The 14268-nt window shown below is 45.0% G+C and overlaps 1 protein-coding gene across 1 annotated transcript in view; it reads right to left on the bottom strand.

Moving 5' to 3' along the window:
* Window positions 1-14268, bottom strand: part of LOC138246239 (sulfotransferase 2B1-like) — a 131527-nt gene that overhangs the window by 94075 nt on the left and 23184 nt on the right. The window contains exon 3 of the mRNA XM_069200644.1: window positions 15-141. Within this exon, the coding sequence (XP_069056745.1) occupies window positions 15-141 (127 nt within the window). The remainder of the gene's footprint in view (window positions 1-14; window positions 142-14268) is intronic.

Raw genomic sequence — 14268 nt, 5'->3', positions numbered from 1 at the left:
ATGTATTCACTCACCATTTCCATTGAGGAATAGATTGAGGAACTGATCAAAGCTTTCAGGAGTCTTAAAAAAGGAGACAATCCTTGCATAGCAATATAAAGAGACCAGGACATCCTTTGGGTTTCTGTATACATAAATGATCTGTTTAAAAGCGAATGTTGAATTACAGGTACAAAGATCAACAAGCAATGAATGTAATACCACTGCTCTATCCCTAATCTAAACTTAAAATACCTTTCCCATAGTCTCATTCCTCTATTCCATTTCCCATTGGCTGCACAAATCATGTTTAAGTTAAAGATTATACAATGGCTTCAATCTAGTGCCACAATGCTGGTTGGCTCAGCGGCCACTAGAGATACTATATCGGTTCCTGTTCTACAAATGTGTCCATGACTCCGCCTCTCTACATCTAATTCAGGCTGTCTTCCAAAACGTCACAACAACACCATCTCATCTAAGCCGTTCATTGTCTCGCCACCCATCTCCAGATTTACATTTTTCTCACACTAACAGGATATGACTGGTGCTTCCTCGTAGCAACCCAGGCCCTACTCTACTTTAGTGCTCCTAGGAGTTGGCAGTACCTTCCACTAAGAACACATTCAAATATATGCTTTTCCCAGCATGAATTTAACACATACACTCTGTTGTAATATATCTCAGTCTGAATAATCAGCTCCACTGCATTTTATTAATGCACTTACTACCTTGTATGCTGCCTCGTACTTCCTAAACCCGGTCCGAGCCCAAATGCCATAAATGTGTGATGATCAGCAGATTTTTCAGACATGGAGCCCCTTCATTGGTGGCTGCGAATTTAGCATAGTTATTACATATGGAATTATTCATTGTGCTAGTGTGTTATGTTGCAATAAATTATCTTCTACCATTTTTCCATAGAAAAGATTTTGTATAAAAATCTATCACATTTAGCAGTTTGCCATCTCCTACGTGAGTTTCCTACGATGGTATCATTACCTGCAATTTAATACATCTCTTGCCATATCCATACATTACTTTATTTGGTGTTCCTGTGGCACTGGAACCAAGCTACACCCTACGGAAGGGGCCAAAACCAGCCTTGGTTTGCTTGATTTTTGGCACAGTCAGCTCCTGACTTGACTGTTTGGACTGGACTGTTCAATTTGGGGCAGGGTCAAGGTCAGGTTTAATCGAACATGGCTGGGTGGGCCAAATGGATGAACTGGGATGTTGCCCTCAGTTATTACAGGTGGCTGAGAGGAATTCAAACATTCAATTCACCGCTTTTTTGATTTCTTCAATTATATTAAAGCAGCAAAAAACAATTGTGATTGTTCTGAGATCTGGTGGAATTTTACAATACCATTGAGGATGCTTTTCATGAAGAATTGCAGTGGACCCTATTCAGTTTTAATGGGAATCAGGAGTTTAGCTTAGCCTTTGGCTTGCAGGCCTGTGCCCTCCGTCACCTAATGACTTTTAACCTACTTAGCTTGCTATGTTTTAGCACATTTATTTAATTATTTCTTCCAAGATGCATGCCATGTTTATAGTTAGGAAAATGTTTTGATTTCACGTTATCAGTGCCACTCTGTAAAGGCGTCACTATCAGCATCAAAGATAAATGAGATATGTAGGTATTCACATCATGTACTTTCCCACTTTAATGTGACAGTAACATAATGTGCCTTTTCAGGGAATTGTTTATATAATTGCCACCCCAAGCATGCCTTCTTATCTATTATTTGGGAGCATACCTGCGTCAGGAGCCCTACAAGATTTGTATAAATACATTTCACACAGACAAGATAATTGGAGGAATTCCTATCACATGTCATTGACGCTATCTATGCTACACGTTGCCTTGATGCGGACTCTGTCTTCGTGTCACCACGGAGTCTGATTTAGAGACTTCATTCTAAGGTGACAAGGGTTGGGTGGCCTTTCTCATTGACATGGTACTGGCAGATTAGTTTTAACACACCCAGCTCTCTTTAGCTTAGAGATTAGGTTCATCATGATAGGGTATTAGGGCCTATTTCACATCCATTTCGTATTACATGTTATTGCAAGATGGTGGGGGTCTTTGTATTCATGACTCTCATTTTTACCATTTTGTTTCTTGCATTTTTCATTATCCTAATCATTGCAGCCCATGCAATTTACAGTAGATTGCAGTCCTCTTAATAAAACCTATTGAAAACTTTACTGCATTTCTTTCATTGCCTGTGTATGACTGAGACATGTTGTTCATGTGAGAAAAGGGTAATCCACTTTAAACCACAATCTCCCTGAGATGTCACACTTTTGAGTCCATGCGTAAAGGCTGCCACAAATCACCTTTTACTGTTTTGGGTTTTTGGTGAGGTGCTGCTTGTGAGCCGGGAGGGTTGGGCCAACAGTTGTGACTTGTTGTAGGAATGGCCTAGTCACCTACAAACAAAAGTGCTTCACCCCTAAACCAGCAGTCTTGCCTAGAGTAAGAGTCAAACTACAACAGAATCAAGGATTTTTATCGGCAATTAATGTGATGACCCGTTTAAAGAGGGTAAGAATGATATTGCAGCAGCCAAACAACTGAACACATTTGACACCAAGTTTAATGATGACATGCCAGCTGATTTGTCTTTGGGTCGTTCTGTTATAAATGAGGTATGGTTGGGATAAATCTATGCCATTTTCACTGATAGCCTTAATTTGAGAAGAAAATTGTTATTTTGCTATTACGAGGAAAGCCCCGCCAATCTGTTGGGATGTGTGCCATCTAGGATGTACTTGCAGGATTGAAGTTCACACTAATCATTACCTTTTGGTTAACCTACCTAGTTTGAAGTGGGCTGGATTCACAATACCAATCTTTGCTAAATGGAAATACAGATAGCGGGAGTTTTCTTCCAAGCTGGAATTTGTCCAGGACTGCTAAACTACCATAGCTGGTTTTAGGTTTCAACTGTCTTTGAGACATGTTAAATATGCTTTGTGGGCTTCAGCCCACCCATAGGCTTCCCATTTGCTGGCTCCATCATCGCTCTCCTATTTTGTCTCCCCAGTTGCTCATAGCATGCATTTGTCATGCCTATCACTGTGTTTAGCCCTCCCTGAGAGCTTGAACCAAGTACTATATCCATCCACTGGTCACCATTTCAGCATTTGTTTCAGGAACTACGTTATTTGCCTAAAAGCAGTTCGCACCAGCTTCTGTTTTGTTCTGAGGTCCTCTGTAAATTGGCCTATAAATCTTGCTCTTTTATCCTCACATTTTCTGTGCATTTAAAGACTGAGATCAGATGTCAGATGCACTTTTCTCGTATGACATCAAAGTGAGTGGTTTTTATTTTTGTCCTAGGGTTGTTTTTGTCTCTCATCATACAAACCCAACACAGTTGGCAAGTGAGACTGTCCTGAGCCTTGGTGGCCATTGTTTTTCATTACCTTGCCAATTAATACTGGTTTTGTGACCCCATCCTCCCCTCTCACCCAGTTCATGTGATGCTTAGCCTACAAGCTCTTACAACTACAAACCCAATTGTGCTTTTATTTTTTTCTGTTTTTTAAAGTTTACAGAATTTAATTCCACCAGACAGCAGATGCGTGTTATTTGAAACTCTATTCCGCCTCCCTGCCCTGCCTTCAGTGTTGACATGGCACTGGGCCTCCCCCCGGCTCCCTGTGGTTTGTGTCAATCTCAAAGGGGAACTGCTGCCTCTGATTACGAGTGCTTTACTGGCCGAAGGTGTTGTTTTTTCATTACCTTGCCAATCAATACTGTTTCCATACCTTTTGTTGTGACCCCTCCCCTTTCACCCAGTCCATGTGCTACTTAGTAAAGGGTGAAAAACTGCTCCAGTTCCTCTCGCAGAAAAACTCCACACTCCCTCTGCCGCAGTTACTAACGCAAAGCAGCGTTTACACAACAGATGTGAAGACGTGTATATGTCGTCACTCACTCAGTAACGTGAATAAGATATACATGTTGACAGAGAAGCACCCGAGGGGCTTGCTGTGCATGCCTTGAGGATCTCTTTTACCAGCATGCCACTGGTTTGAACCCCAGCAGGGCCGCCCAGACCATCATGCTAGTGGTGCCGAACCGATAAGTATGTGCATGTGATATTTGGGGGTGGTGGGAACAACAGTAGCACTTCATCCCTAGAAGTCCATTTACAAATATGTTGGAGAAAAAAAATATTTTTTGATTCAACTACATGTGAATTTGGATGGTTTAACCCGATTTGCAATGTACCTTTAAGTAGTTAAAAAGGATTCCCAGAGTGTTCTGCCTGAAGCGGAAGGGATAAAAGAACAAGAGGATAATGCTGTTTTCTCAAATATAAGGCATTTTGAGAATGAAAGATGGGTCAGTGCAGATAAATTAAGTGATTATTTGGAGGGTTATAGGTGTGTGGCAGGCGACTGTGAAAAATATAATACAGATATTGGGTCTGTTAGCAGCTAAATTGAGAAATAAGCGTGCACCTTTTACTTTTCACTCATTAATGATGTGGGAATCGAAACTACTCAACGAGGGTTTCAGGAATCAGTTTCACACTTTGGGATCTCCAGGTGTCAGGCCTACTGAAACATTCTCTGCCTGTCAGAACATTGTTATCCAAAAGGCCTAACAAGTTATAGCCATAGCATAAATGTACACATGCATGGAAGCTCTAGAGAACAAGTGGTTGGAGACTGGGAAGGCTGTGTCTCCTGCTGAGACAGCTGGGGAGGAACTCATGCAGATTGTTAATATGAGAATATCTCTGACTTCTGATGACAGACAGAGAAGGCAAGGAGGATTGTCTTTCCATTTTGGGGGAACTGGGCACTATGTATATGACAGCCAAAAAAAAGCTGGTACACTTGTGAGGTCGACCATGAATATCAAATACAGGTTCAACCCTAGTATGACAAGGGCCTCCACAGTCACAGCAGAGGCCCTGCAGTCATGGCGGGGGTCCCACACTCGTGGAAGGACCTCCTCAATGGGAAACTGCAATACGGTGGTAGTGCCATGAGTGAGCAACTCCTGCCATGACTGTGGGACCTCTGCCACAACTGCAGAGGCCCTTTGTGAATCAGGCTCAAGGAGTTTGCCAGCAGTACTTTATGAAACCCTCGAGGTGGGAAACTGCTTCTGTGGCGATTTCACCTGAGGCATGACACCAGGAAACTTTAATTACTCATCTGATTGTGGCTCCTGCTTTCATAGGAATCTTGGGAAGCAACTGGCTGAGGAAACATAACTCTGGGCTACCCCAGTATTCATTTCACAGACCCATTTTGTAAATGAAACTGTTTCCCGTGGAAGGGTCTTCTCAGAATAATATTTGTTCTGTTTGACAGTGGCCCTAGCTCCAAACCTCTCATAAGTTACTGAGCCTTTTAAAGGTATAAAGATTGTGAGGGTGTTTTCAACAAGAAGCAGCAGTCACAATTCAGTTACAGCCTGAAGGGAAAATTCATCATGGACGTATTAATCCAAGATCAAATCCTGTAAGGAATATTTTTATGAAAAATGCAAAAACTGTTTTATATGTCATTCTACCTCTCCAGCCTTGCACAGACGATCATTCATGAAATCAGATTACTGCAATTGATCACTGCTATTGATTTGGGGTTTACTCAACAAGATGCAGAAGGCCAAAGATTTCACAAAACCTGATCTGAGAGGAGCTTTTTGAAAATATAGTGGCACAATGTACCCTTTGTAATGCCCTATCTGCTTTCCAAAATTGAAGTAATTATATTCTTCATGATTTCATCTATTTGGTTGACATTTTAATCTGCTCCAGTTCGCTCAAAGAACATTCGATTCATGATAGAAAAATATTGGAATGCCTCAACGATAATTCTTTGTACACCAAGGGAGAAATATGTAAATCTGAAAGTAACAAAATCACATTTATGCGGATCTATATTTCTGACACATATTTACACATGGATAATGACATGGCTAAAGCTATAAGAGACTGGCCTACTCTCATGACAGTTCAAGAAATCCAGGCGCTCATAGGCTTCACAGTTTATTAAAGAATGGCCTCGTATTGTCCACCCAATTACGCTGACGAGTAAGAAGGTTTCGGTGTTCCTTTTTATTGGGGTATTGACTGGGAAAAAGCCTTTGTACAACTCAAAGAGACTTTTACAATTGCTCCCATATTAAGACGCCTTGATCATCTTCCCCTATATCCAAAAGTATAGCTTCAGAGATGTCTGTTGGCCCTGTGGACATCTCTATACATTGGCAGAACTGCTGTTCTTGTGGTTCCTGTCAATGTAAGAAATGTTTGACAGAGGGCTCTGTAAAACATGATGGTTGGCGATCAAACTATTCCGTATTTTTTTTTTTTTTTAAAGCAAGCATTCATAGTGGGAATTTCTTTTTGAAAACTAAAACAAAACTAACGACACGCACAGCAAGGGAGTTTTCTCACATGGTCTGAGGGGTCGATTTGTTTTATTTTACTGTCCCTCACCATCATAAGCTATCTGATTGTACACTCTAAATAGGGTGGACCATTGAATGGCCTATCCCCAATGGTGCCTACTCCATCAGTGTAAAAATTGCATTTCGCCTGACTCAAAATTAGGTGGGCAGAACTTGAGAATGGCAAACAAGGTACTCGGTGGCATTACAATTGAGTGCCTGTCTGCCAAACTCAAAATTAGCCCCTGAGGCCCACCTAATGGACATTAGTACTGACCCCGCTCTTCATGGGAATAGTCCATACCGAGCATTGCTCATCTTAATCTTTCACCCTGTGTCCCACTGCTTTTTTAGTTGGGAACTTTAAAGTACACACACCCTATATCTCACTGACAAAGCTATGCCCATGCCTATATCATAGAAATAGATGCTTCTTCCTATGCAATTAAAGCAATTTTGTTACAGAGGCATCCCAGGACTGAAGAGCTTCATCCGCAGAGAGAAAGAAACAACTCTATTTATGACAGTGATTTTTTTTGCCACTGTAGAAGCATTCTGTCATTAGAGACATTATTAGGGAGAAACAGCTTTCCCTATCAGATTCTGGACTGACTGTAAGAGTGTTGGGTACCTACAATCATTACATGCATGTTGGTCTCTTTTCTTTTTTACATTTCCAGTGTAATACATATCAGCCTAGAAATCACCTTGAAAAACAAATGCACTCTTTAGGACTTCGAGTGAGGCTACTGCAGTAACTGAACCTACTACAAATCTGTTAAAAGAGATTCCTCAAGGCAAACAGGATGCATTCTTATCCGAAATTCACCATCAAAAGACATTGGTCCCCAGGGAAAAATAAATTTAGGAAAAGTCAGAAAAGATAAGATATCACAGGGGTTATTTAAAATCTGACTGTAAAGCTTTTGTGCCTGATATTGAGTTTCAAAAGCGAAAAGAACAGATGATGGACGGAATGCCGAACAATGCAAACATTCACCCCCAGTCACAAAGATCTGGGTTTAATCCATAGTTTTTTTGCCCACCATGCCACCCCAGTTTGGACCCAGCCATATGCAAATCAGTCTTGACCCTGTTCCCCATGGGAACAGTGCAGCCTGAACTGCCAAGCCAGGTACTCCCTGGACCGGAAACAAGCATCCTGGAACCGGTTTCAGGGTATCACCCTTCATCAGCCAGGCTACCCTGAATCCAGTGGCACAGTGAACACAGGACCCACGTCTGGGCATACCCTTGCCACTTAGGTGACAAAAGCAAAAAAAAACAGATGATGGATGGGTAGCAAAAAAACTATGGATTTAGGCCCAGATCTCTGTATTAAGGGTGAATGTTAAACATTGTTCAACATTCTGCCCATCACTTGCTCTTTTTGCAATGATATTGAGTCTCAGCAAAACATTTAACAATTGTGTTTTGACAATATAGTGTCAGTCCATCCTGGATTTTGTAGGTCTTAATAACTGGTTCAGTGACATGTTTTTCACCCCAGATGGATTCAGACATGTAGAATTAAGTTACATTTTGTCTAATCTGCATTCAGACCAAGAATGTGCACAGTAAACCTACAAGGCTGTTACAACTATTGCCAGGTCCATTTCAGCCTCGGACAAACAGGCATTCTGGAGGTGGTTGATTATTTTACCAAAGTTGTTTATTTCCTTCCTTTTAGCCAGCTACTCAATGACCCTGAGCTGACATTAATTTTCCTGAAGATATATCTTTAGGTTACATGGGTTACCTGAGGTCATCACCACAGATAGCGGATACTGTTTATTGCTCATTTTTGGATGGATTTAGTTAGGTGGTTGGAAGTTTGTTAATTTACACTAGTTCGCACAGAGACAGACAGGCAGAAGGAGAGATTAAATAAAACATTTAAATAATACTTAGGTGTCATCTCTTGCACCATCAAATCGAATGGGTACAGTGGTTATCTTTAACTGAGTTTGAGTACAATATATCATTGCACTCAGCCTTAAAATACCCCCCTTTTTACACTTCTTATAGCTTCCGTCCTTACATTTTGCTTGGATTTCTTGTCCCCTCAAAGAAAATACTACAGTGTAGTCTCTATTGAATAACATACACACAACAAACAGCTTTGGAAAGCGAGGGTGGCATAATAAAAATCTGCATCTCATCGTTGGTAATATATTCACCAGGACACTGTAGGAGAACTAGTTTGGCTAATCTCATGCTATCATTTCATCCCTGTGCCCCACCCTAAGTTTAGTCCTCATTTTGTGGGTCCTTTCAAGATCACAGTGTTTGGTGATTCCAGAGCCATCAGATATTCATTCGATCCTATTGGCATATTCATCCTGAGGTTCATGCCTAATGGGTACAAAGGCTCACACATCAGCCACTAAAGCTCCACCCACAGAAATGACTGATGGGATAGCATGATTATGAACTGGAGGAATTACTGAAATCCAAATGATTTCGTGACCATTTAGAAAATTTGGCGGCATGGAAAAGCTATGAAACATCTGCGCTATCCTGGAAACTTGCATCTTTTGTAACAGCCCTTAGGTTGCCCAAGGCATTTCATGAGAGAGGCTTTGAGAAACCATGCCTGCAGTTAATAAGAGCAAGCCTTTGGTGGGAGGTACTGTCAGGAACCAGTCTCAGACTCACTTGCTTCTAATGTATTTGTTTTTTTCTGTTTAAACCCGAGGTCTTGCAAGTCTTTGTGAAGTGCTGAGCCATAAACCATCAGGACCTTGCCTGTTTCTCGCTCTCCCATGACTCGTATTTTTCTCAGTGTAGCGTTACATTCAAGGACATTCATCCTCACTTTGATGGTGTGCCTTTTTAGGAGATATTACATTCAGGGACATTCCTCCTCACTTTGTTGGTGTGCCTTTTTAGGAGACAGGTGGATTCTCACCACTTCTGAGGCACCATGACAAGTCTTGAGTTCTGACATATGGATCCAAGATAGGCTGTGTTGGACATTTACTTTTCTGCATGGCCATTACCAAACTTTTTGCCTTCATTCTCCTTTTTTGTGAAAGCCGAGTTTGTTGGCCTTCAGGACTCTGCAATTAACCACTGCTAACCAGCACTAAAGTGCTTGTGTTCTCTCCTTTAAACATGGTAAAATTGGCTTTAAACTAACTGGCATATTTAATTTACTTATAGGTCCCTAGTAAATTCTTATCCCATTTACCCAAGGCCTGTGAGTAAAATGCTACTAGTGGGCCTGCAGCACTGAATGCACCACCCACTTACAAACCCCTTTAAACATGGCTCAGGCCTGCCATTGCATCCTGTGTTTGCAGTTTTAAAACACCATCCCGACCTGGCAAAATAAACCTTTGTCCACACCCAAACCTTCCTTTTTAGTACATATAAGTCACTCTTGTGGTAGGCGCTGAATGGCCGAGAGGGCAGAATGCAGTGTATTTAAAAATGTTTACATGGCCAGGAAGTTGAAAACCCACATTTGTTCGTACTGTAAGGCCTATCACTCCCATAGGATAACATTGGAGTTCCCCTATTAAGCTTAAAAAGCTGGAGCTTCCAATTGGGAGCAGGTAAGCAGGTCAAAGTTGTTATCTAAAGAAGTGTAGTTAAAGCCCTCTTTAATGGTAAAGTATGATTTTTAATCACAATTCTGAAAATGCCACTTTTAGAAAGTTGGCATTTTCTTGCTCAAACCATTTTGGAGCCTGCAGGCTGATTCTGGGTCACTTGAGTAAGTTTAGCTGACAGTTGGCCTATGTGTATTGCTCCCTGACAATGAGACAAAAAACAAGATAGGTGTTGGCAGGATGGGCAACTCTGAGTTAAGGAGGGGAAGGAGCTTTGACCTACCACATTTGCACATTACAAAGACTCACTTTCACAAATTGCTTTTCACTAGTCTATTGTGACCCCAGACTAGTTGAGGCCAGGACAGGAAAGAAAGGGGTGCCTATCATCTCATCGGGTGGATACCTCTAAAAGCTTCTCCAACTTCAATGTCGGTGCCAAGTCTAAATATTGGACCCCACCCCCCAACTCTTCTGAATACTTCTGGACCTATGGAAGGCTGTGCCAAGGAAAGGACTGTTGTGCTGCTGCAAGGACTACCACTTTTATTGACTGCCTGCTCTGCTGCCCGGGTGAAAATGACTGGACCTGCAACCTGTACCCAGGACCACCAGAGTGACTCCAAGGGCCAAGTCTCTAGTAATGCGTACCTGGACATTGCATCTGTGAGTCCTACCCTGCGAAGTGGTTCTATCCCAGTCCTGCACCCTTGGAAGTGGGCCTGAAGGTGCTCTGCCAGCCCATCTTTAGATCTGGCAAAATCAACACATCTCCTTCGCTGCACGATACATCCCCAAGCAGAACCGTTGCATTGCCTTTGATGTGTGGACTTTCCGGTCACAAGGATTCTGCATCCTCCTCGCAACTGACACTTTGCCCAGGGTGAGCAACACAGCCGTGACACCAGACTTTGCATCATAAGCCCCTCGTCAACGGGATCCTTGATGATGATGCAATACCTCTCATTGCAGACCCACAGCTCCTCGGAACCGATACAGTGCTTTGGTTCTGCATCGTCACAAGATCTGGAAACGCTCCACAACCAGGATTTCAAGGTACTCTTGCTCAGTGGGCCTGACTGAGTACCAGTAGATGGCCTGCACTACATCAGGTTAACCTGAACTTGTGACTGTGTTCTGGTCCAGCGCAACCAGATGTCCACTATTGTCATTTTGTGTTTTTTTGTGATATTTTCACTAAAATCTTTGAAATTGCATATTTGCAGTTCTACTGACTGAATATTTAGGCCCTCATTACAACCCTGGCAGTCGGTGTTAAAGCAGCGGTAATACCAACAACAGGCCGGCAGAAAAAAATGGAATCACGACCATGGCGAAAACCGACAACATAGACAGCCACTTTAACACTCCGACCGCCACGGCGGTAGAAACAAACACCGCAGCGGTAACTGCCAACAGACAGACAGAAGACAATGTACCGCCCACACTATTACAAGAGGCCTATCCGACACATTTTCCGGGGCAGTACCAATGCTATCAAAAGCACGGCGGAAACAGGACTTGGAACGTAAACCACTCACCTCTAGACACCCAACGAGGAACCAGGATGCCATGGAGCCCGAACTACAGGTCCTGCCCGTGCTGGTCTTCCTCCTCCTGTATCAGGAGCAGGAAAGACGCTGTCGATGACCATGGTGAGTACTGCACCTTCAACACAGGGGGGGGAAGGAAAAGAGAGTGACACACACACGCAACATGCAATACCCCCACCCCCACTCTCACGCACAACACCATACATACAAGTACATGCAGAAACATTACATATAGACCCCCTCACCCCCTGGAAGAACGCACGGACAAAAGGAAATGATTGTAACGATTGTAATCAAGAAAAATCAGATAGTGCAATTTAAAAAATCAGTATATACAAATATGTACACCAACTACACAAGTCTGGATATAAATCAAACATCATCTGTGGATCAGTGCCCCAAAATGCATGGGCGAAGCCCACACAAGATACCTGACTCGAAACGGAGAGAACACTGCAGGGGCATCAGATCGAAATGAAACAGGCACCTCAGGGGGGGCACCTCAGCCAGATGAAAGCACGACGCCACTGCTCCACGAGGGGGCTCCATGCCCACTGCTTGGTCCTGGGGAGTGCAAAGCCACAGTCTCACAAGTCTTTCCAGTGGGTGGTTTGCCCACTGCTCTATCCTGTGGAGTGCAACGCCACAGTCTCACAAGTCTTTCCAGTGGGTGGTTTGCCCACTGCTCTATCCTGGGGAGTGCAAAGCCACAGTCTCACAAGTGGATGTCAGTCTCCATTGGTTCTGGAGGGGGCTTTGTGCCTAGAGTGCTTCATCCTGCCAAGGACGGAGGTAGTGGATGCCTTTCTCCACTTGTTCTGGAGGGGGCTTTGTGCCCAGAGTGCTTCCTCCTGCCAAGGACAGAGGTAGTGGATGCCTTTCTCCACTGGTTCTGGAGGGGGCTTTGTGCCCAGAGTGCTTCATCCTGCCAAGGACTAAGGTAGGGGATGCCTTTCTCCACTGGTTCTGGAGGGGGCTTTGTGCCCAGAGTGCTTCATCCTGCCAAGGACAGATTCATCCTGCCAAGGACAGAGGTAGTGGATGCCTTTCTCCACTGGTTCTGGAGGGGGCTTTGTGCCCAGAGTGCTTCATCCTGCCAAGGACTGAGGTAGTGGATGTGAATCTCCACTGGTTCTGGAGGGGGCTTTGTGCCCAGAGTGCTTCATCCTGCCAAGGACTAAGGTAGGGGATGCCTTTCTCCACTGGTTCTGGAGGGGGCTTTGTGCCCAGAGTGCTTCATCCTGCCAAGGACTGAGAAAGTGGATGTGAATCTCCACTGGTTCTGGAGAGGGCTTTGTGCCCAGTGTTCTTCACATGCAGTGTGGCAGGTCCTATTCCCTCACCTGGGTGTGTGTGCCAGGAGATTGCCTGGGAACAGGTAGCATGATACGCCATGGAGGCAGAGACACACTCCACCCTGCTGCGACTTCGCCTGCCACCTGCAGGTACAAACAGTGCTGACAGTCATGCCTCATGGATGATGGGCAGGGTCTAGGACATCTCCTGCAGCCTCGGACGGCTGCCCACTGGGAATGATAGCCATGTCAGTTGTGGTGGCACTGTCTGAGCACGTCACGGGGCTGGTGGCGGTGGTTGCGGTGGTTGCGTCAGTGTCTGTGGTGGAGGTGCTGGCGGTGGTGGATGTGTCTGCACCTGTTGAGGGACACAGCAGGAGGTCTTCTGCAGCCTCGGACGGTTGCCCACTGTGGATGATGCTGGGGACTGTTGCTGAGGCAGCAGACGTGCAGGTGGCGGTGCTGGTGGCGGTGCTGCTGTTGGTGCTGCTGGCGGTGCTGGTGGCGGTGCTGTTGGCGGTGCTGGTGGCGGGGCAGGTGACGGTGCAGATGGCGGTGTCCATGGCGGTACAGGTTGGTGTAGTGGATGACAGAAGGGGTGACTCTGGTCCCTCAGCCGGAGCCACTGTGCCCTGTCCTGACCTGCTCTTTGGCTTGTGTCCCTTCCCCACCTTTGATATTGCTGCTGGTGTCTTGCCACTGTCCCCTTTGGGTTGGAGGAGCCCTTGCCTGCTGGTAGGTGCGGCTTCTCCCTCCGGCATGTGGGCACCTTCTTCACCTTGGCAGGTGGTGGAATGGCCTGCTCCTTGGCCTCGCTAGGTGGCACACTGGCAGCCCTGATGGGTGGTGCCCACGATGAGACCAGAGTTGCTGGGACCACTGTGCTTGTGGCTTTGGTGGCTGAGGTGCTGGGCTGGGACCTGGACAGCCTGGCCCTAGGGGGAAATCAGGGGGGGGGAGGTGTATGGAAGAGGTCAATGTTAGCCAGGAAAAGTTTCTTAGACACACTGGGACAGGAAGATGGAGGGGGTTTGGGAGTGGAGGAAGAGGTAGTGGTTGTAGGAGGTGTACATTTGTTGAATTTGGGTGAAGGTGCATGGGCCGAAGGCTGTTGTGAGGTGGATGGCTGTTGGGTGGGTGTGTGCCTGCATTTGTGTACTTAGGGAGGAGGGCTCACAGACACACTGGGAGAGGACACAGGGGAATTGTGCATGGTAGTGGGGGTGGTGATTGCATGTGAGCGGTGTGTGGTGATGGGCGTGCTGGTGATGGAGGTAGTGGCTGAGGATGTAGTGCATGCTGGTGTGAGTGGAGACGAGACAGGGAGAGAGGAGGAGGACGTGGAGGAGGGGGACACAGTGGAGGCATTGGATGTTGGTGTGTATGCATGGGGATGGGGCTTGTGTGAGTGCCAGTGGGATGTGTGGTGCTTATGTTTGCCATGTCCACTCTTG

Source organism: Pleurodeles waltl, chromosome 7 (genome assembly GCF_031143425.1).
Source record: "Pleurodeles waltl isolate 20211129_DDA chromosome 7, aPleWal1.hap1.20221129, whole genome shotgun sequence".
NCBI classification, from domain to species: domain Eukaryota; kingdom Metazoa; phylum Chordata; class Amphibia; order Caudata; family Salamandridae; genus Pleurodeles; species Pleurodeles waltl.
This window is presented reverse-complemented; position numbering and strand designations above follow the sequence as displayed.